The 25,071-nt window shown below is 39.2% G+C and overlaps 1 protein-coding gene across 19 annotated transcripts in view; it reads left to right on the top strand.

The window, feature by feature from the left end:
- The window catches only part of LOC126336946 (sodium bicarbonate cotransporter 3), a 1,595,930-nt gene that overhangs the window by 1,538,886 nt on the left and 31,973 nt on the right, over window positions 1-25,071 (top strand). For all 19 annotated transcript variants that reach the window (XM_050001142.1, XM_050001133.1, XM_050001132.1 and 16 more), the window contains one exon: window positions 7,760-7,953. In XM_050001142.1, coding sequence (XP_049857099.1) covers window positions 7,760-7,953 — 194 coding nt within the window. The remainder of the gene's footprint in view (window positions 1-7,759; window positions 7,954-25,071) is intronic.

Here is a 25,071-nt window from a genome sequence, read left to right as displayed (position 1 = left end):
TTTTATTAAATAATGTCCCATGTAATTACATTGGGAGGCACCTCATTATGTAGGGCAAAATATTTTAATTTCACAGACGAAGGCAGTAAGACTAATACAGAGAACTCATTCGTGGTCTTCTTGTGCACACATTTAAGGATTATGTATTTTTGCTGCAAAATTTGTGTATTTATTTAGCAATCCATAGACATTTTAAAATGTATGTATGTTGTCAGTTTATGTACATCTGCATATTTACACAGTTTTCGTTACATGTAGTTAAACATTGTGAGGCATAATTTATTTACAGTCATTTTTGCTCCTTATCAAAAGATTACATATTGTGAAACATTGTGAGACAGAAGTTATTTACAATTGTTTTTATTAAGGAATTCACTTATCGTGTAAAAACAGAGTTCCTACAAATACAACTTAAGATTTTTCCTAAAGGAGTACATTTTATCTGTTTCTTTTATTTTCTGTGGTAGCTTATTATACAGTTTTGAGTATAATGCATGATGTAATTTTTGTTGTCCTAAATAACCCATTACTATTCAAAACCAATGTTGATTAACATAATTTTTCTCCTGGTGTTGTAATTAACTTTCTCAACTCTTCAATTAATTACCATTTAGCTCATAAAGGACTAAATAATTTTGCTGTCTTAACCTGTTATCTAATGATGTAAAATGTCTGACAGAGGGCAAAATGAAATTGAAAACAAAGTTGAAACAGGTTTGTTAGGTTACAGTTACTGTTCCTTAACAGAATATTATTTAGATATTGCTGTCATTTGTGATGGAACAGAATTCCATATTACTTCAGTAATAAAACTGTCACTCTCATTATGGGAATCAAATGTGAGATGTAAAGTGAATGCAGAAGTCTATGGATCCAAGACCCCTTAAAAATGATTGCTTCATATGAGTAGTTGTATTGAATGTCCTTGGTTTACTTATTGAAAACCCAAGGCTACATCATATCTACCATTGTCTTCATCACAAAAACAACTGACTGTCAAAGAAGTAATGTAAATAACAACAGTATGAAATAGGATAAGTTGCTGCTCATCGTGTTCAGTGGCAGGCAGGTACATTTAAAGTGCATTCAGAAGTAGACTAAGCTACTTGTCCAAAGCTTAGTCTGCTTTTAAATATACCGTAAAAATACCTGCCTGCAACTCAGTGGCTCCTCTCTGGTGAGTAGCATTCAACCCATTTCAGATTATTATTATTATTATTATTATGCCATCTTGGATTTTCCACTGTCTGAAGATGTAAATAATGTATTTGCCCCTGCTGCTGCCAGAAACTATATTGGTGCCAATGATAAATCATTTAGTGTGTTTTTGTTTTCATTATGATGCATACTACAGGATATACTTCCACGCAGTCTTTTGGTGTCAAGTGCATGATTCCATGCATTGCTGAGTGCATAACTCTACATCTACATCTACATACACACTCCGCAATCCACTATACGGTGCGTGGCGGAGGGTACCTTGTACCACAACTAGCATCTTCTCTCCCTGTTTCACTCCCAAACAGAACAAGGGAAAAATGACTGCCTATATGCCTCTGTATGAGCCCTAATCTCTCTCATCTTATCCTTGTGGTCTTTCTGCGAAATCTATGTTGGCGGCAGTAAAATTGTACTGCAGTCAGCCTCAAATGCTGGTTCTCTAAATTTCCTCAGTAGCGATTCACGAAAAGAACGTCTCCTTTCCTCTAGAGACTCCCACCCGAGTTCCTGAAGCACTTCCGTTACACTCGCATGATGATCAAACCTACCAGTAACAAATCTAGCAGCCCACCTCTGAATTGCTTCTATGTCCTCCCTCAATCCAACCTGATAGGAATCCCAAACACTTGAGCAGTACTCAAGGATAGGTCGCACTAGCGTTCTATAAGTGGTCTCCTTTACAGATGAACCACATCTTCCCAAAATTCTATCTATGAACTGAAGACGACCATCTGCCTTCCCCACAACTGCCATTACATGTTTGTCCCACTTCATATCACTCTGCAATGTTAGGCCCAAATATTTAATCGACATGACTGTGTCAAGCGCTACACTACTAATGGAGTATTCAAACATTACAGGATTCTTTTTCCCATTCATCTGCATTAATTTACATTTATCTATATTTAGAGTTAGCTGCATTGCTATCCACCCTATCCAAAAGATCATTTATGTAGATAGAAAACAACAGTGGACCTACCACACTTCCTGGGGCACTCCAGATGATACCCTAACCTCTGATGAACACTTACCATCAAGGACAACATACTGGGTTCTATTACTTAAGAAGTCTTCGAGCCACTCACATATTTGAGAAACAGTCCCATATGCTCGTACCTTAGTTAGGAGTCTGCAGTGGGGCACTGAGTCAAACGTTTTCCAGAAGTCAAGGATATGGCATCCGTCTGATACCCTTCATCCATGGTTTGCAAGATATCATGTGAAAAACAGGCGAGTTGCATTTCGCAGGAGCGATTCTTTCTAAAGCTGTGCTGATGCATGGACAGCAACTACTCTGTCTCAAGGAAATTCATTATATTCGAACTGAGAATATGTTTGTGAATCCTGCAACAAACCGATGTTAATGATATTGGTCTGTAATTTTGAAGATACGTCCTTCTACCCCTCTTATATATAGGTGTCACCTGCGCTTTTTTCCAGTCGCTCAGGACTTTACGTTGGGCAAGACATTTGCGTTAAATGCAACCTAAGTAAGGAGCCAATGCAATGGAGTATTCTCTGTAAAACCGAATTGGAATCCCATCAGGACCTGGTGATTTATTTATTTTCAACCCATTCAGCTGCTTCACAACCCCAGGGATGTCTATCACTATGTCCTCCATACGGGAATCTGTACAACTCTCAAGCGGTGGTACGTTTGTACGATCCTCCTGCGTGAAAGATTTCTCAAATGCTAAATTTAAAATTTCAGCTTTCGTTTTGCTGTCTTCTGTTCCCAGGCCAGACTGATCAGTGATTGACTGGGTGGAAGCCTTCAACTCGCTTACCGATTTTACGTAAGACCAGAATTTCCTTGGGTTTTCAGATCTTTTGCTAAGGTATGACGGTGGTAATGGTTGAATGCTTCATGCATCATGCATCGCTCTTTTTACAGCAGCTCAAATCTCTACTAACTTTTGCCTGTCCTCATTCTCCAGATCTTTCTTGTACCACAAGTGCAACTGCCTTTGCTTCCTGAGCATTCTGCGAATTCCGCTGTTAAACTATGGTGTGCCTTTTCCATCCGTAACCCACTTTTTTGGCACATACTTGACCAATGCGTGATTTGCAATGTGTTTAAAATTTGCCCATAATTCTTCCATGTCCATCGTACCGGAAGTAAATGAAGTCGATTCATTTACTAAGTGGGATGCTAACAACTGCTTAACTCCTCTTTCTAGTAAGAATACTCTCCTAGCCTTCTTGACTGACTTTTTAATTTTCATAACCATAGTCATAATGACAACATCATGAACACTAATCCCTGTCTCAACACTGACACCGTCGATGAGGTCTGGTCTGTTCGTGGCTACCAGATCTAAAATATTTCCATTACGCGTTGGCTGCTCAAGACAGTTTTCGTATAATGTGTTCAAAAGTAATTCACACAACGGCTTGTCTGTACCACCTGTAATGAATCCACTCATATCTCCCTTAAAGTTGTTGACACACATTTTAATTTCCATGGCCTCTTTGATCAATGATTCTCATTAGTTTGAAGTATGGGCTAGAATACACCTTTCCTCAAGCAAGATGTATTGCTTATTTGTAGGGCTGTATTCTACAAAAGCAGGCATTTATAGATTTTTGTATTTGATGTCCAGTAGACAACTGTGAAACATTCTGACTAACTGTCCCACTTAACTACTGTCACAGTCATGAGGAATATTGTAAACAACTGGTGTGTGGAGACCATGACTATCCTTCATACTTCTCTTTTAATTTCTTAGGAGACCAAAAGATGGTCTTATCCTTCATCTGATTCAGACCATCCAGTTTTTTTGATACTGCTCCACAGAATAAAAGGAACATTGTGTGGTAGTCTTGTGTTGATTGACTGAGTTTTGGTTTATGTTTCATGTACCTGCTAGCCATTTTTGTCTCAAACTGGCACTTAGATAATTTTTTTCAGTACTGAAATGTTTCTCATCCAATGTGCTTGTAGTTCTATGATTCTGAGGTTCAGCAAAGCTCTCTTGTGGGTAGGATGATGGAAACAGTGCCATTTGATATATTAGAAGGAAAATTTTCGATCTTGCTCAACCAGGTCTTTAAGTCAGAAAATTATGGCAAGAAGGAAATTCTCATTTAGATTAAATTCACATTAGGGATCCAGAAAATTTGCAGCTACTGAGAAATAAAACTTTCATCATCAGAGACTGTCAGGAGAGCAAATCTCCTGCACCTATCACTACTTGTGAAACTGATTTGCCAGTTGTCATGAAGACCATAAACATTGAGCAAGATGGAACAGTGATAACACATTGGACTCACGTTTGGATGGATAGGGGTTCAAATCCAGCCCAGCTCTGATTAACAAAACTTAGCTTTTCAGTGGTTTCCCTAAATCTCTTCAAACAATTAATGTATCTAAATCTACCTATCACAACTTCTCTTTAAGAACATTACAAAAGTCACCATAGGGGAAACATGCAACGTACAGATGAACAAGAATGCAAATAAAGGTAGCCCAGGATATGATCTTCTTCTGGTATGACAATGCAGCTGCTTGCAGAGAGAGTGATATGAGCTTTACAGAATCTGAAAACTTTCTCATTGCCAAGTATAATGTTGTGATTTCATTCTTCTTGCAAAAAGCTTAGAGAAAATGTTGAGTATCTCTTTTTGATTTTCTGCTTGTTAAACATTGCTAAGTGTATGTCAAAGGAAAGCAAATAATAGATCTTTTAATAAATGGTTTGAGAGCATTCACTGATGCATGTATCAATGAGTTTACATTAAGATGATGTGTTGGTAAGCTGCTGGTAATCCAAGAATTGCTTTTACATGACCCTCTCTGTAATGAAAAAAAGTTATTTTATCACAGCATTTGTGGCAACAGATACTCCACTGCATTTGCACCAGGTCAGTAGATAAAGTTGGCCACTGTCAGAAAAACTCAATAAAATGTTTGAGACTCTTCAAATGTGATTTCTGTTTAAAGACTGAGCTCCAAAATCTCAAAATGAAAGTGTCATCGTTTAGTGACAGTTCAGTTAAGATTACAGATGAAAAGTTAAAACACAGTGAAGAGGACACTGAGAAATTCAAAAAATTATGCAAAAGAATTTGTGTTTAGTAATTAAAATAAAACCTTTAAATCATGTTTATAGTTGAGAACACAGGTAAAGCTTTCAACATTTTGGAGAGAGTAGCGTTACAATGCAATGACAAAAGTTTACAGATGCATTATATAATCTCTATTTATCTATGACTGACAGTGATAGTAACAGTAACTTGTCATCAAGAATGGCTACATTCAAAACAGCCACATTAGTCAGTCTTTCATTTAAATACAAAGAAATAGCAGGATACAAGAGATCAATAACAGAGAAACAGAAAGATTCACATCTCAAAATGGATTCTCTCAGCAAAACTCCTTAGAAGTTGAGAAGGTTGTATTGAGTGAAACAACATACTTGTTAGGAAAGTGGACTTTTATTCCCATCTGACTTCCCAGTTTTAGGTCTTTCTTGGATATCTTTAACCACTGAGATGAGAAGTCTTACTTGAATAAGGTGATGCTTGTTTCTTCACCTGAACTACTTTGTTCTGAGCATGTATTCATTCTCTAAGGACATCGATGCTAGTCGGATACCAGACCATAAACTCACTTCTGACCTTTGCATTATTATTATTATTATTATTAAATGAAAGTAATGCACTTAATGTTAATGACTATCTTTGTGGATGTAAGCATGTAGATGCTTGGGTAGCTCTCTAACCTAAAGACAGCAACTATGTCTTCAATACCAGTGGGACAGAGAGAACACTGAAAAGGCATTTAATCATGTACTCAGATGCTGAAGAATCTTTTAAATTTGCATCAAGGGTCCAAGTATTATATAAGTAACTAAAACATAACAAAACATCATTGCATCATTTGTAGAATTTCATGGTCATAGCAAGAATATAACTGTAGTAAAATACATAAAAGGAGGATTAACATTATAATTGTAGTCAGACAGCTACATGACAATACAGTAAGAGCTTGAAGAATGCTACAGGGCTTAAGCAGGCCAACAGAGAACATCAATGTGGACAAAAGGCAGAGAAGGAGAGTGTACGATAGATAAGACAGAAGTAAGACAAGAATAAAAATTGAGAAATTGTAAAATTGTATTCTATTTTTTTTTTCATTTATTGGTTCATGTGTGTGTCCATTTGCTTGTTTTCTCCTGTGTTTTCAACTGTCTTCATACATCTGGACTCCTATACATTTCATATTTATCTTTCTATGGTTTATTTAATTATATGTTTGCCTATTATTTATTATTTTCTCTGTGAGTTCCACTTATCTTTTGATTCACATTTCATTGACTTCCATTTTTAAATTCCTTGAACATGCTTTGTAACAAAAATGCAGTGATCGTAAAAACCCAGTCATACTATTTTCCTCCACTCTGGGAAACAAAATCTTCAGATGACAGTAAAGGAAACATTTGCTCCCTAGTGTGTTGGGTTCATTATGCATTAACATTTTTAATGTACTTCGCATCATTGTCAATTTCTTCATCCTAACTGTAAGGACTGGATTAACAGAATATCTTAGCTTATGAATCGTTGGATGGATTTCTCAGTGGCCAAGTACATACTCCCATACTAGTAATATAAATGTAAAATGTATTTCTTACCTTTACATGACTAAACCACTGAACCTATTTTGATGAAATGTGATATGGAGATGGTTTGAACACTGAGGAAGAATGTAAGATACTTTAGAGTGTGCATAGTATAAGATATTTATTGATTTGGAGAATATTATGTGAATTAGGGAAAAATATTTACTATTTGAAAAAGCTGATCTTTATTATGTTTGCAAAAATGCTTCTATTCATTGATATGTTCTATGTAACATGATCCAACACAATGAATACAACGCTTATAGAATCCTCAACTTGTTTAATCCATACTTCCATACTAATATTATTAAAGGCAAAAGTAACTCTGTCTGTTAAATTTTTGTGACTAAATTGCTTTACAGATTTTGGTGAAATCTGAGAAAGAACTTAGGCTGCCCCCCCCCCCCCCCCCCAACCCAAAAAAAAAAAAAAAAAAAGAAAAAAAACCTAAGAGGTTGAAATAGGAAATGAATTATCTTTTTCTACATCAGTGAACATAAACGATGTTAAAATTATTAAATTTGTTGCATAATATACATGTTGTATAATGTATAGCTACTTCAGTAGCACAGTGCGTCACAGATATGCACTTCTGCCCATGCCCCTCCTCGCACACCATTTAGCAGCAATGCTGTATGTATAATTGCGTCTTGCATTGTGATAGTCGTGATGGGGGGAGGAGAGGAAATTGGGGGGTTACGCGCACCCAAACAGGCAGACAAGTGAGGGCAGCTGACATTATTGCATGTACAATAGCCTACTTAGTTATTGTCACTTGTAACAAAACTACTGATTTGTGAGAACAACCACAGGTAACAGCTACTTCATTACTAAAGTTTTTAGTGCTTGCGTAAATACTTCTTCATTCTCTACTTGCTGACAGCTCATATGAATCATTTGTTTTTTTTCCAATTCAGGAGGGAAAGCCAATGGAATTTGGTCAGTCAGGAAATCTACAAATACCATTAGCAAATGGAAATATAATGAAGATTCCATTAGCCTCAATTAATATTTCTGAAGAAGTAAACAAGACAGGTATATGGAAACAAGTCAATGAAGGAAATTACAAAGAGAAAGAAGAGAAAAAGAAGAAAAGTCCTAGTAAAAACAGGTAAAAACTTGAACATGCAATTTAGTGAAATTATATTTAGAAAAATGCATATTTTTGGAGAGAATTATAATGCATACATGAGAGTAGTCAACCGTTACATGACAGTTTTTTGTTTTAGCCTCAGCATCTTGTTTCTTATTTGATATTTTTATGATGTATACATTTATATGAAGAACAGTTATTAACTTATTATTTTAACATGTATTCTTGAATACATTATCAGTAAAATGAATACATTATCAGTAAAATATCCTGAGATAAAAGAGGTCTTTCAGTTGGATAGGATGTGTAAACAGTTCTCATGTCCCAAAGAACTGGAGCTTATTACTGTAATTACAGCTGTGAGTGTTACAGCTATCATACTCAGCATTTACTTACAAGCACCATAATTTGGCTTAACTTATTGAAATTGACTTGAATACAAAGAGTAGTGGTACTTACGCATGCAGAACTACCTTAATAAGGATTTGCAGTGCACTTATGGATGATTAAGTGATATGATCCGACTGGCCTAATCTGTAATGTAAAAATTACTTTTGAACTAGATTAACTTTCAAGGAAATGCACTGTTTTCTGAGTTACAAAGAACTGAAAGACTAAAATCCCACCATTTTGTTTGGTGAAGATATTTCAAGTAGTGCTGAGAGGAAAATACTGAATGAAGTCTCTGAAAGCTTCATTTCTTGGCATATCAATTATAGCTTGGTGAACTACGCTTCCGAGATTTAACCTATTCTCATTCTGTCACAGTAATATGTAAGTTATTAACACCTTTATTCATTATTAAATATTCAATACACAAAAAAATCTTTGGGGTTACAGACCTCATAAACTAATAAATCAGTGTTTCAAAGAGTGACATTCATCAGTGTAAGTAATTACTGAGGTAATGCGACATTAACTTTAGTATATATCTTTACTCTAGCCCTATAGTTCCTTAAAAGCCACACAAATAATATTTGCAGTATGGCTGAATATCAGGAGTGGTAGGATAGTAACTAATATTTTTTTATTGATAAATTGTTAGACAAAATTTTTGGTCATTATTTACCTTCTTGAGGTAAAATATTTAGTACTGCAAATTCGAAAACATAAAAGTAAATGTGGCAACACTATCCTAGTTTTTGGAACTGTTTGTTTTGAAAGATAGAACAGAGTCATAACTTTTGTTTTTATGTATCTATTGGCAATTCTGAACATTTCTGCTCCTGACAGTAAGCTGTGATCAACAGTTGTGTCCTATAAGTTATTACTTTCCTCAGTTGAGTTTGTCATTATTGATTATAATTTACTAGGAAATTTTAGTAGCTCACTTTGGTGAATCAGGAGGAGCATTTTTTGTGATGTGACATTGCACTTGTGCTTAAGATGGATCAGTACAATGTGTTCCTCTGCAGAAATGTTTACAGCCAGATGTTATGAGACAAACTTTGTTGTGCAGTCTGTCTGTATACATGTTGCAGCTTGAAACATAGATGACAGAAGATTGCAGCCATCATAACTGTTCATGTTGGTGGTCCACTAGACTAACTTGCTCTCCTCTCATATCTTTCTTTCAAAGATACAACACTGCCTAGGTAACATGTAACCTCCTCAAGCTTTTTATATATAAATTTCTGAAATAAATCACTTTCAGTTGTGTATGAATGTTCACAGGAAAGCTTTTATGATTTTAGATCAAATCTCAGAGTGTGCATCTACAAGAGAGGAAACCCACAATTGACATTATGATAAGAAACAGATACCTTTCCTAATAATCTGTGCTTATGACAACCAATATGAAATACTCATATGTCAGTAAAACATTTAACGTCTGATAAGGAAGGAGGGGGATTCAACCTCTTCAAAATAAATACTGTTACTCGCGACAAGCAGGCGTCACAGTTCATATTAACTAGCTGAAAACAGTTTTTCACCTCATTTACCTACAATGAAAAGAACAAAATAAGAAAACAAGGAAAGGTTAAAACCCAGCTAGTAACATTGAAAACCCACAGTTAAGAAAACTCATTTCCTACCAGGGAGCAGCCTTCCAAATGCCCAACCCTGCAGGGTGACACTGATAATTGATGTGCTCATGTGTGCTACAAAGGGCACTAGTGCCACCATACACAAAATGGGGAAAGTTACAAACATTTTCACATGTATCCAAATATCATGAGAATAACTGAGGCCCACATTACGCAGCATACCCACATAAACTGTAAAACCTTTAGCATCAAAGCTGTTACAACCAGATAGACCATACGCAAGAGCATATAACAGGAAGTCAGGAATCAATAACAAAGCAGTTGAACAACTGTGATATTATGTCCTTGGAAGGCAATCAAAGTTAGACAGTACATTGTAATGTGTTAACCCTGTCTGATTGTTGAGGGTGTGTTGGGGGTATAACGTTAGACTCCAAATAATTTAAATCTCTTCCAGAATGTTTAAGGTCTGACCCTTTACTTCTCTGTGTAGGACTTTTAAATTATTAGTTACGCCTGTTACGGAGAAGCCAGATTCACATAAGTGACTATTTAAAGTAGATTTTGAATTCCTCAGACTCTAGTGTTGTAGGAACCTAATACCAAACCCACTGCCAATCTGCCCCACATACATGGCAGGACAACTGTCACAACTGACGTAGTATGCCCAAGTAGTGTCAACTTTTCACAGACTACCTTCTCTCTATTTACAAGTCTTTGACCAAGATTCTGTGGGATGAAGAATGCTGGCTTTATCTTTTTCATCCATAACTTTTTGCCTACTTTCTGTGAAGTCCCGCCAAAGTATGGTATTCTATGATAACCAGTGAAATCATCTTCCCCTTCCTACAATGTCTGTCGTATGATTTCATTACCATTTGGCCTCTGCTTTTACCTAGTGTATTCTTTCTTAAGCAGTATCCATTATTAATATTCATTAATCATTGGAATCATGTCTACTGTCATGTGTAACATGCAGAATACACAGAAATTCCGAGTCATGTTCCTCCTTAGACAAGGGTACACTATAAAGGTGGACAACATTGACCTAAAAGCTGCCATCACGTATGCAAAGGGGTGATTATAATTGTGGTGTAGAACAGTATCTGTCACTGTAACATTTCTAAAAATGTTGTAGTCAGTCCTTGCATCCTATACTGAAATTGTTGGAGTTAAGTAAGGTAGCCATCCTCTCATTGTTTTCTTTGGTAAACTGCACCTTTGCACATATAGCATTCACTTTATCAACAAAATCGCAGCCTTCCCCCTTAGAACCATTCTACAGTAGAAATATGTTGTCTATGTATCTGCACAATAGTACAATTTTACTAGTATAGGTGTGAAGCAGAGCACTGATATCACTTTCAGACTTACTCATAAATACTTTACTTAGATCTAAAAATTTCTCTATAGGATACAAGATTGAGTCTGACATTTTTAGAGAGGTACAATGACGGATACTGCAGTCCTAATGACCCTTTTGCATACAAGGTGGCTGCTTTTAAATGAATTAGATTTTGAGAAATAGAAAAGAGCATTGTTACCTGCAACAGTCAGAACAGTGCTTCATTGGTCTTGCATATTTTAGCAATTTTGATTGAGAGAATGACCTCTTCAGTGCCAACCAACATGGATTTTGAAAATGTCAGTCATGTGAAAACCAACCCAGCTTACACTTTTCTCGAATAACATACTGAAAGCTTTGGATCAAGGCAACCAGGTGGTTGCAGTATTTCTTGATTTCTGAAAAGCGTTTAACTCAGAACCACACCTGTGCTTATTGTCAGAAGTACAATCATATGGGGTATCAAGTGAAATCTGTGAGTGGATTGAGGAGTTTTTGATAGGGAGGAGATGCTTGTTATCTCGGATGGAGAGTCATCATCAGGTGTAGAAGTAACTTCAAGTGTGCCCCAGTGAGGTTTGTTGGGACCCATGCTGCTCATGTTGTATATTAATGACCTTGCAAACAATATTAATAGTAAAATCAGGCATTTTGCAGATCATGGAGTTATCTATAATGAAGTACTACCTGAGAGAAGCTGCATAAATACACTCCTGGAAATTGAAATAAGAACACCGTGAATTCATTGTCCCAGGAAGGGGAAACTTTATTGACACATTCCTGGGGTCAGATACATCACATGATCACACTGACAGAACCACAGGCACATAGACACAGGCAACAGAGCATGCACAATGTCGGCACTAGTACAGTGTATATCCACCTTTCGCAGCAATGCAGGCTGCTATTCTCCCATGGAGACGATCGTAGAGATGCTGGATGTAGTCCTGTGGAACGGCTTGCCATGCCATTTCCACCTGGCACCTCAGTTGGACCAGCGTTTGTGCTGGACGTGCAGACCGCGTGAGACGACGCTTCATCCAGTCCCAAACATGCTCAATGGGGGACAGATCCGGAGATCTTGCTGGCCAGGGTAGTTGACTTACACCTTCTAGAGCACGTTGGGTGGCACGGGATACATGCGGACGTGCATTGTCCTGTTGGAACAGCAAGTTCCCTTGCCGGTCTAGGAATGGTAGAACGATGGGTTCGATGACGGTTTGGATGTACCGTGCACTATTCAGTGTCCCCTCGACGAACACCAGAGGTGTACGGCCAGTGGAGGAGATCGCTCCCCACACCATGATGCCGGGTGTTGGCCCTGTGTGCCTCGGTCGTATGCAGTCCTGATTGTGGCGCTCACCTGCACGGCGCCAAACACACATACGACCATCATTGGCACCAAGGCAGAAGCGACTCTCATAGCTGAAGACGACAAGTCTCCATTCGTCCCTCCATTCACGCCTGTCGTGACACCACTGGAGGCGGGCTGCACGATGTTGGGGCGTGAGCGGAAGAGGGCCTAACGGTGTGCGGGACCGTAGCCCAGCTTCATGGAGACGGTTGCGAATGGTCCTCGCCGATACCCCAGGAGCAACAGTGTCCCTAATTTTCTGGGAAGTGGCGGTGCGGTCCCCTACGACACTGCGTAGGATCCTACGGTCTTGGCGTGCATCTGTGCATCGCTGCGGTCCGGTCCCAGGTCGACGGGCACATGCACCTTCCGCCGACCACTGGCGACAACATCGATGTACTGTGGAGACCTCACACCCCACGTGTTGAGCAATTCGGCGGTACGTCCACCCGGCCTCCCGCATGCCCACTATACGCCCTTGCTCAAAGTCCGTCAACTGCACATACGGTTCACGTCCACGCTGTCGCAGCATGCTACCAGTGTTAAAGACTGCGATGGAGCTCCGTATTGCACGGCAAACTGGCTGACACTGACAGCGGCGGTGCACAATAGCTGCGCAGCTAGCGCCATTCGACGGCCAACACCGCGGTTCCTGGTGTGTCCGCTGTGCCGTGCGTGTGATCATTGCTTGTACAGCCCTCTCGCAGTGTCCGGAGCAAGTATGGTGGGTCTGACACACCGGTGTCAATGTGTTCTTTTTTCCATTTCCAGGAGTGTATTTAGTCACATCTTGATACAACTTCAGCATGATGCAAATATTGGCACCTTGTTCTAAATGTACAGAAATGTAAAATTTTGCACTTCACAAAATGAAAAACAAAAACAAAAAAGCAACATACTATCCCATAACTATAACATCAATTAATCACTGTTGGAATCAGCCAACTAATACAAAAACCTGGGTGTAACACTTTGTGGGGATATGAAATGGCATTATCACACAGGTTCAGTCGTGAGTAAAGCAGATGATAGACTTCAGTTTATTGGTAGAATACTGGCGAAGTTCAATCAGTGTGCAAAGGAGATTGCTTACAAGTCACTCATGTGATCCATTCTAGAATATTGCTCAACTGTGTGGTAACCATACCACGTAGATCTAGCAGGGGATGTTGAACGTATACACAGAAGAGCGGCACAAATGGTCATAGGTTTGTTTAATGATGACACAATGTCATAGAGATACAAAGGAACTGGAAGACTCTTGAAGATTGATGTTAGCTACCCCAAGGATTCTGGCTTACTAAGTTTCAAGAACCGGCTTTAAATGATTTCTCTAGGAATGTACTACAACTCTATACGTGTCGCTCACAAAGGAATAGAGGGATAGTGATGATATGATTAGAATAATTACTGCATGCACAGAGGCATTTAAACAATCATTCTTCCCGCACTCCATACATGAATGTAACAGGAAGAAACACTGACAACTAGTACAATGAAACATACCCTCTGCCATGCTCATCACAGCAGTTTGCAGAGTATAGATTTGGTTTCAGATGTGAATGTTGTATTGCCTTCACAGTGTACCCTTGTCCAAGGAGGCACATGATCAAGACTTTCAGTGTGTTCTGCACATTGCACATGTCAGTGGATACGATTCTGATGATCTAATGAATATTCATAATGGTATACTGCTTAAAAAAAGAATTTGATAGGAATAGGCAGGAGTCAACTGGCTATGAAATCACACTATCGAGGTTGGATGAAGTGGGAGACGAGTTCATTGATTATCATAGGATACTATACTTTGGCACAATTTCACAGAAAGTAGGTAAAAAGTTAAGGACAAAACAGAATAATCCAGCGTTCTTTATCCCACAGAAGCTTGGTCAAAGACTTGTAAATAGAGAGAAGGTAGCCTGTGAAAAGTATGATGCTACTGGTGTATATTGCATCAGTTGTGACAATTATCCTACCAGGTATGTGAGGCAGACTGGCAGAGGGTTTGGTATTAGGTCCTGAGTACACCAGAGCCTGAGATTCAAAATATACTTTAAATAGTCACTTACATGATTCTGGTCCCTCCATAACAGATGTAACTAGTAGTTGAAAAATTCCTACACAGAGAAGTAAAGGGTCAGATCTTAATCATTCTGGAAGAGATTTAAATTATGTGGAGTCCAAAGCTATACCCCTAACACACCTTAACAATCAGGTGGAGTTAAGACATTATAATGTACTGTCGAACTTTGATTGCCTTTCAAGGACATAATGTCAGTTGCTCAGCTTCTTGGTTATCGATCTTGGGCTTGTTGGTTTTATGCTCTTGAGTCTGGTCTACCTGGTTTTAAAAGATTTGTACGGTGACGTATTTTGTAGTTTGTATGATTATGCCATGTAACAGGGGCCTCAATCATTCTCATGATATTTGGATATGTGTGAAAATATTTGTAACTTTCCCTGCTATGTGTATGGTAGTTTAAGACCCCTCCAAATGAGCAAATTGACTATCACTTGGCCCTATACACGGTGAGGCGATTGGAAGATTGCTGTCCACTGCGTCCTGATGTGAAGTGAGTTTTCATAGCCATGGGCTTTCAGTGTTGTTAGCTGGGGCTTTTGCTTTTTCTTGTTTTCTTATTTTGCTCTGTTCTTTGTAAGTAAACAAGCTTTTAACATGTCAGTTTTTCATCTGGTCAATTTGAACTATTATGCCCTGCTTGTTGCGGGTAAGAGTATTTTATTTTGAGGAGATTGAGTCATCCCCCTTCCCATACCAGGGCTTAAATGTTTTACTGATGTATGAGTGTTCCACATTGGTTGTTATGAGCATAGATTATTAGAACAGGTATTTGTTTTATCATACTGTTGATTGTATGTTTCCTGCCTTGTAGACATACACCTGGAGATGTGATTCAATATCACAAAACAAGTCATGTTCCTGTATAATTCAAGTATGGCTGAAAATAGTTTATTTCAGAAACATGGATTACTTCAGCTGCAGTCGCCCTCAGCAGGAAACTGTTTGTATTCATATTTACATTTATTCTGATATTTTGCCACTGCAGATTTATTATGTTATCTGAGCCATGCACAAAATTTTTACCGCTTCTCTATGGTACCTCTTCAGAGCAAACTGATTCAGTGGAGAAACCATCAATGATAATCATGCCCACTAAAAATAAGTTACAGAGTAGAGGAATTGGAATAATTGTGCATCACTCTTATAGCCCTCATGCAGGAAACTACAAACCATGTGGGCAAAATCTACACCAGATGGGCAATAAAGCAATCTACCACAGCAACAAAAAAATTATACAAGATGTACAACTTTGCTTCTGCCATTTCTTCCCCAACATTTGAGGCTTTAATAAAACAAATTGGCTACACATGTATCGTTCAAAGTATTTTCCATTGCTGGCCACTGCTTTCTCCCATCTTTCAGGCAGTGTACAAATCCTGCATCGAAAAAATTGTTCATGTTTTGAAGCGATCCACGAATCAACCCAATTTGTGACTTCTTCATGAGATCGGAAATGTTGGTCAGCCATGCCTTGTGCTTGTGATCTAAATAGGTGATAGTCAGAGGGAGCAATGTCTGGAGAAGACAGTGGGTGGGGTAGGACTTCCCATTTTAATGTTTCCGAGTGCATTTTGACCACTTTTGCAATGTGTGGTCGAGTGTTGTCATGCTGCAAAATCACTTTATTGTGCCTTATGCTGTATTTTGGCCAATGCTGTATTTTGGCCATTTGTGTTTTAATGCTCTGCTCAGATGCATTAATTGCATTCGATAATGAGCACCTATAATTGTTTCACTTGGTTTTAACACCTCATAGTACATGATGCCAAGATGGTCCCACCAAATGCAGAGCATGATCTTGGAGCCTTGAATATTCGGTTTGGCCGTTGACATGGAGGCATGGCCGGGATATCCTCATGATTTTTTGCATTTAGGGTTATCATAATGAACTCATTTTTCGTCCGCGGTCTCAATGTGGTGCAGAAATCCCTTCGGTTTTTGCCTCTGAAGCAACTGTTTACAAACACCGTTCAACTTCTCTTGGTTTCAGCTCACACAGGATCCAAGTTCCTTCTTTCTGAATCATGCCCAAAGCCTTGAGACATTTTGAAATGGCTTGCTGTATCACTCCCACTAATCATGCCAATTCTTCTTGAGTTTGATGCGAGTTGTCTTTTAGCAATGTCTCCAATTCTGCATCTTTGAAAACATTCTCTCTTTCACCACTGTGGCAGTCTACGATGTTATTATCACTGTTATTGAAGCATTGAAACCACTCATGACACGTTCTTTCACTAATAGTGTCCTTACCATATGTACTTGAGAGCATTCAATGAGACTCGGCCACTGTTTTCTTCATATTGAAACAAAACAGTAACATCTCCTCCAAATGACAAGAATTAGTCTTGTAAACTGACATTTTCAAACAAGAACAACTTTATGATGCTGACACAAATCAACTATTGTTTGGAGGAGGTTACGTTGACTGAGGTCCAATCTAACTGCCTGACGTTTGCAATCTGTTTCTTTCGACCGTTACTTACCGTTATCACAACCTATCGGCAAATGGCAGAAGCAAAGTTGTACACCTTGTAAACTTTCTGACGTCAGCCATAGATGTTGCTTTTGTGATGACAGTTCTTACTGCAGATTGTTGTACATCATAGAGAGCAATAAACTGTCAAAATATGGCTAAAGAAGCACAAATGTCATACATGGCTTCGACAACACAGTTTATCCACAGTGTCAGAATACCAAAATGAATGCAGAAGCTTGTATGGTTTTTGAAGGCTTGTGTAATCTTTAGATGGTCGTTTAACATCAAAAGAAAAATAAGAGAAGTGATCAATACAGTCAAGCAGCCTACTATCATGAACCAACCTTAATGATGGTTGTAAGTAATTATTGTCTTGGCTGTGTGCAGTAACCAGCATAGACACTGACTACACTCACATGGTTGTCCTGTAAAGCACAGCCATTAACACTTAGGTGAAGGCACACAGTGTACTGACCCCGGCAACATAACCGCCACCAAACATCACAGGAGCAACACTGTCACAAAAATAACTCTTTCCTTAACCTACAAATGTGGGTCAATAAAATTCCATCTCAAATCCCAGTCAGTGAAGAACATCAGCTCACTATGTTTCCATTATTGACACCCAGTCTTGTGATGACTTTTATTTATGCTTCTTATAAGAAATTATCAACATAGGAGCAAAGACAGGATGTTGAATTTGCATTGCCCCAGCAGTATTTGATACTCTGATAGAATGACAGCAGCAACATCGATTTGTCATTTTACAATACTGTCATTTCCAACCCAAAAAAAATTATGGATACTGACTTCAGTTGGAAAAGCTTATTAACCTATACCGTAACCATGTTCTGTCAGAACACAGTATTTCATTCATTGTTTTGAGAGCTAAGGTTATAAACAAATTGTAAATTTTGTGCTTTGAAGAATCTTTGTGATATTCAAGAGGTAAAGAAAATTGACTGTCAGATAAAAAAAAACTGACATTTAGACATGTTCTTCTTTTTGATTTCAACAGTAGAGGAAAATTTAGTGGCAGTCATTCAAAATATTTCTACGTTCTACAGGGAGAATGCATTGTTAAGTTGCAGCGTAAGAGTGTGCCATTGTAGCAATAGCAATTTGTAATTTTTGACAAGTCTGTTATTCATGAGGATCATCTCAAGACGCAAATCCATGATGAATCATCTAAGTCAGTCCAGCCGATATGAGATTTAAGGAAATCAGTTCTGTCAATCATTGTGTGACATCTGCTTTGCCAGGAAATATGGTGTACAAATCAACAGGTGATAATTAGTGCATTACTGTGTACCTGTTATTTAATGTGTAAACAATATTCACCATCCTTATCCAAGATTTTTGTTTTAGAGAAGAATATTTGCCTTTTTATGCCAACATCAAAGAGAGAAATCCCAATAAAAATGTGGAACATTTCTGACCATCCATTGAAAATAATAATCTTACATCTTACGTATGTAATTGTAGTAGCTCACATTTGCTGCAAACAACAGACATCAAGAACTTTTGCAAGGTGATAAAACAAAACCACAAACTACCAACAAGATTAAAGCTGCAATTAAGGAGCTTGGTTGGGAGGTTACTACAATTCACAATCTTCTGCTGATCCAGACACATCACATGTCAACATTTTATAGTCTCAGTCATTACTGAAAAGCTCTTTTCTAGTGTGATAACTGCTTATGCTGTAACCGGCAGAGTCAAGAACCTATCCCAGATTGGAAAGAAGTGACAGATAATGGCATAGAATAAATCATGTAACTTAAAATTTCCAGACACCCCAATTAAGAGTGTATTTTGGTTTATTTTATAGTGCAGAAGTTGGACTAAGAATAAAAGATATGTGAAATGGAGAAAACTAGTTAAAACTGGAAAACCTGGTAAATGATTCAGGAATGGATTTTATCAACTACACAAGGAAAAATGACAGTCATGAATGGCACTGAAAAACAGAATTGGAGATATCAGTTACATTTCTGAACAAATGTCATAATAAAAATTTATGAAAGCAAGTGTGTCAGTGAAAAATGAAGATGTATTTCAAAGTCACAAGCAACTATGGGAAACAAACAAAGAAGAGTAGCCCAATGAAGAGTAGTGTTACTGTCAGATAGTGATCAGTAACAACCTGGCGGTATTTGTATTAAAATGATTATAAAAATAATAAATGTGCACTAGTCTGCACATTTTTATTTTTGGCTATCATCTAGAAGCAATGTTCACTGAAGCATTTTATCAATATTATAAATATTAATGCCAAAAACTTATTAAATGGTCCACTGCAATATTTGGTACTAACGACCCTCCCTGGCTTTGCAAGAGGAGTACTAGGTACCTGCAGCCAGAAGACGTGTCTGACACACCAGTAATTTTGTTTACAGGAATCTGCATAGAGTTATGATTAGAATTCAGAGTACTGTGTTAGGTAATTGAATATCATCACTTTCATATTACTTAAACAGTTCCAACAGTGCTTGTTAGCAGAATTCTCATCCATATAAATTGGAGTTTTGAGTGGCATCTCGTGGAAATAGTGGGAGCTGCAAGCTACATTGCCACCTGGTCCCCCCAGCTTCAGCAACAGTTCAGTGCATGCTATGGCCACTTGCTGGTTGCCTGAATGCAGCATCAGTATGGCTCAGTATGCCTGACAGTAACAGAATTTGGTGCAAACTACAGCCACTTACTAGCTGCTCAGCTTCAGTGCCATCCAGTGGGAGCTACATTTTCTGTGTGACTTTTTCCCACATTTTCACTTCACACCTCTTAAATATTCATGAGCTTAACATCTGACAAGCCCTGCATCGCAGGTACTTTAGGAAGTCTGTAGTACGTCACACCAGCCTCCTGATGGGGTAGCTCACACTGGTCTGGTGTTGTAGTTGGGCAACCTTATACATATACCACATATGGATCATTCTAGAGGGTTGTGCCATTCCCCACCAGATGGCAATGGCACCATTTCACAGTGACAGTACACTTTAATTCATCATATTTGGCCAATTTGCATGAAATATTTGTAAATTATAAGTACAAACCTTCCTCATGAATTAGTCTATTAGTGTAAACTGTATCAAATTCCCTACAGTAGTTCCCGAGATTAGCCCGAACATACAGACAGAAACCACAGTGGGGGACTTCAGTTTATATATGTGTGGAATGGATGGAAGATAGATGTAAGGTATAACATGCACACTTTAAGGTGTTTAAATAAATGTTGCATTGCTTGTAGTTTGCTGTAAGCCTTTTTATTTGACTCAAGTTTAGTTGGCATCTCAGAGGCATGAAAGCTTACATAAGGATCATTTTTAAATGGAAGTTTAAGTAGGTGGCTCTATGATAATCATCTGTGTGTCGTGTACAAGATATGACTGAAGCAGTTTAGTGGGACATTTCATATGCCTAGGAGAAAAGTTTCCCTTGTAAAAATGTGTGGGTTGCAATGGATGGAAAATATATATATATTTAAAAAAGGGGGGGGGGGGGGGGGGAATTCCAGTCACAAAATTATTAAATTCACTAAGAGACATGTGCACTGACCTGAATTTACCACCCAGACATAAACTTATAAAAAATTATGAGAGCAATCATAGCTTTTGGAACCACAAGGACATATCCCCTTCAGCGAGGAAAGAAAATAAGAAGAGTAGAAGGCCGGCATCAAACCAGCTAAGAAACTAATGACTTACTAAAAATAAAGAATGAGGAGAGACCAGGTTTTCAAGAATTTTGGCAAACAGTAGTTTATTTATCAATACCAGAGAAGGAAAGTTGCTACTCACCATATAGCGAAGATGCTGAGCCGCAATAGGCACAACAAAAAGATTCACTCAGTTACACACACACACACACACACACACACACACCTCTCTGAGACTGCAGGTGTGTGTGTGTGTGTGTGTGTGTGTGTGTGTGTGTGTGTGTGTGTGTGTGTGTGTGTGTGTGTGTGCGCGTGCGCACGCGCACATTCACGCGTGCGTGCCTACTGCTAACAAAGGCCTTAATCACCGAAAGTGATAATTGTGTGAATATTTTTGTTATGCCTATCGCGACTCAGCATCTCTGCTATATCGTGAGTAGCAACTTTACTTCTCTGGTATTGTTACATTCCATCCTGGATTTATCATTGTTTAGTCATTTATTTATGTAATTTTACAGTTCCTTTCCCCAACCCTTCATGAGAAGTGAAAATACTTTCAATAATCTTGCAATCCAAGCATTTCCAGAATGAGATTTTCACTCTGCAGTGGAGTGTGCACTGATATGAAACTTCCTGGCAGATTAAAACTGTGTGCCCGACCGAGACTCGAACTCGGAATCTTTGCCTTTCGCGGGCAAGTGCTCTACCATCTGAGCTACCAAAGCACGACTCACGCCCGGTACTCACAGCTTTACTTCTGCCAGTATCTCGTGAGTCGTGCTTCGGTAGCTCAGATGGTAGAGCACTTGCCCGTGAAAGGCAAAGCCCCGAGTTCGAGTCTCGGTCGGGCACACAGTTTTAATCTGCCAGGAAGTTTCAATCCAAGCATTATTTCCTGCTACAGATGACACTAATCACTTGTATGAATAACCTCTGACATTTACTGCCATGATGGTAGCTTTAGTAAGAATGGCTGGATAGTTCATGCTTATCCACACAAACCTGTGTACTGCACCTTGTTCAGTGACTGAATACTTGCTTTATGATATAGCAGTGCTGACAGATTATCTAGTTTTAGAACTTCATTATTTCTGGTGATGCCATTCTCAGTTTTTTGAATTTATATGTCCTCTCTCAACATTTCGCATAGTAAAACACAACTTTTAGAGAATCATATGTGGTTATCCCCTGTCAAGTCTGTTTTTATGTTCCTTGAGCCCTGTGTTCAACGCTTTTGTTATTCCAGTGTAAACATAGCCACAAGTACAAGAACTCTTGTATAATCATCTTGACAATAATCTAGGATGCAGGTCATTTACAAAATTCAAACATGTTCACTTGTGTGTACACAGCATTTTTCCATTACAAATGTTTTTGTCATTGTGTCCAAATCTGATAGGATACAATCATCTGTGTATCTTATTGTTGATTCAACAGTTTGTTGTAGAGGCTACCTTTAACCGATCTATTCCCCCTCCCAACTACTGTGGCTCACAGATTCTCTAAGCATTGTCCAACAGTGATTTAATTCCTTCTCTCTTCTGCTTGGTAAAGGTATTTGTTTTTTAGGCAGGTTACCACCATCCATGTAGAAAACTGTAAGTAAACTGCCAGTCATACATCCAAAACTGAGAATTAATCATATGCTCCCAGTGAGAACTTTGATGGAATTAATACCATTCAAAAATTTATAAACTCAGAGAGTTGCATTTATTCTCATGATCATGTCACGAAAGCTCAACAACAAGCCGAAAATGTAGGTGGGGCTCTTCTAGGACATACAAAGAGCTGTTGCTTCAAAGTTTTGCAGATACAGGTATTAGATAACTCTTGATTGGATTTTCAATTATTATTCAGTCAGGTTGACCATAGAATTTGTTGCCTAGTTGATAGTAATTTGACATGGGGCAGTATCTAGAAAGATTTGTTATGACCTTTATGATGAACTTCTACTTGTGATATCACCTCATTCATACAAAATCATGCTGAATATTGAAGTATCAGATTGGCCATAATATCTGTAGAACTCAATTTGAGCAATGTTAAGTCAAATTTTTCATGTAAGTGTGTGTTTCTCTGATAAATGGCTGTAAGACAGTGGCTCCATGCTTGACAGTCTCAGTGGTGCACCTGACCTGCAGTTTTTTGGTAAACAATACAGTCATGGTGATGTATCTTCTGACTTCAAGAGATACTTATTGTCTTTGGTAGTAATTGAAAGACCCACTAAAGTCAATTTTCTCCCTACCCCATTACCATTGCTCTTATCTGCCTGGAGAATAAGGATTTCTATATCAGTATTTAAATCTCTAAGACATTTATTTCCACCTACTGTTAAGTTACTGTAAGGTGATTTGCTCTTATTAAGTATTCTGGGAAATTCCATGTATACTTCAGTGACAACTGGATTAGCTACAATACAGATCCTAACTTCAGTGTTGGATTATCTTAGATGTTGAAATAGTATATTCCCTCCTTGGAAAGTATAGTTATTTCCTTCTAAGATTGCTGTCTGTATGACATTTTAATAAAATTATGACCAGTTCCTGATTTTTTTAAATATACACCAGAAAATATACACTCCTGGAAATGGAAAAAAGAACACATTGACACCGGTGTGTCAGACCCACCATACTTGCTCCGGACACTGCGAGAGGGCTGTACAAGCAATGATCACACGCACGGCACAGCGGACACACCAGGAACCGCGGTGTTGGCCGTCGAATGGCGCTAGCTGCGCAGCATTTGTGCACCGCCGCCATCAGTGTCAGCCAGTTTGCCGTGCAATACGGAGCTCCATCGCAGTCTTTAATACTGGTAACATGCTGCGACAGCGTGGACGTGAACCGTATATGCAGTTGACGGACTTTGAGCGAGGGCGTATAGTGGGCATGCGGGAGGCCAGGTGGACGTACCGCCGAATTGCTCAACACGTGGGGCGTGAGGTCTCCACAGTACATCAATGTTGTCGCCAGTGGTCGGCGGAAGGTGCACGTGCCCGTCGACCTGGGACCGGACCACAGCGACGCACGGATGCACGCCAAGACCGTAGGATCCTACGCAGTGCCGTAGGGGACCGCACCGCCACTTCCCAGCAAATTAGGGACACTGTTGCTCCTGGGGTATCGGCGAGGACCATTCGCAACCGTCTCCATGAAGCTGGGCTACGGTCCCACACACCGTTAGGCCGTCTTCCGCTCACGCCTCAACATCGTGCAGCCCGCCTCCAGTGGTGTCGCGACAGGCGTGAATGGAGGGACGAATGGAGACGTGTCGTCTTCAGCGATGAGAGTCGCTTCTGCCTTGGTGCCAATGATGGTCGTATGCGTGTTTGGTGCCGTGCAGGTGAGCGCCACAATCAGGACTGCATACGACCGAGGCACACAGGGCCAACACCGAGCATCATGGTGTGGGGAGCAATCTCCTCCACTGGCCGTACACCTCTTGTGTTCGTCGAGGGGACACTGAATAGTGCACGGTACATCCAAACCGTCATCGAACCCATCGTTCTACCATTCCTAGACCGGCAAGGGAACTTGCTGTTCCAACAGGACAATGCACGTCCGCATGTATACCGTGCCACCCAACGTACTCTAGAAGGTGTAAGTCAACTACCCTGGCCAGCAAGATCTCCGGATCTGTCCCCCATTGAGCATGTTTGGGACTGGATGAAGTGTCGTCTCACGCGGTCTGCACGTCCAGCACAAACGCTGGTCCAACTGAGGCGCCAGGTGGAAATGGCATGGCAAGCCATTCCACAGGACTACATCCAGCATCTCTACGATCATCTCCATGGGAGAATAGCAGCCTGCATTGCTGCGAAAGGTGGATATACACTGTACTAGTGCCGACATTGTGCATGCTCTGTTGCCTGTGTCTATGTGCCTGTGGTTCTGTCAGTGTGATCATGTGATGTATCTGACCCCAGGAATGTGTCAATAAAGTTTCCCCTTCCTGGGACAATGAATTCACGGTGTTCTTATTTCAATTTCCAGAAGTGTATATTTAAAATTCCATAGATCCTTGAAGAAGCCACTGTAAGGTATTCAGTTAAAAAACACTCCTATTACACTATTTTTCTAAGAGCAATACTTGGTGGTCTTATATGCAGTGTCTCAAACTATTACGGCATAGGATAAGGAGCACAGAAAATATGTGAAATATTGTATCATTTAGATCGAGAGGTTAAGACATGGAAAGGTGTTTTTTGTGTGAAGCGGGATGAAAAGAGT

This window comes from Schistocerca gregaria, chromosome 2 (assembly GCF_023897955.1).
Source record: "Schistocerca gregaria isolate iqSchGreg1 chromosome 2, iqSchGreg1.2, whole genome shotgun sequence".
NCBI lineage: Eukaryota > Metazoa > Arthropoda > Insecta > Orthoptera > Acrididae > Schistocerca > Schistocerca gregaria.
This window is presented reverse-complemented; position numbering and strand designations above follow the sequence as displayed.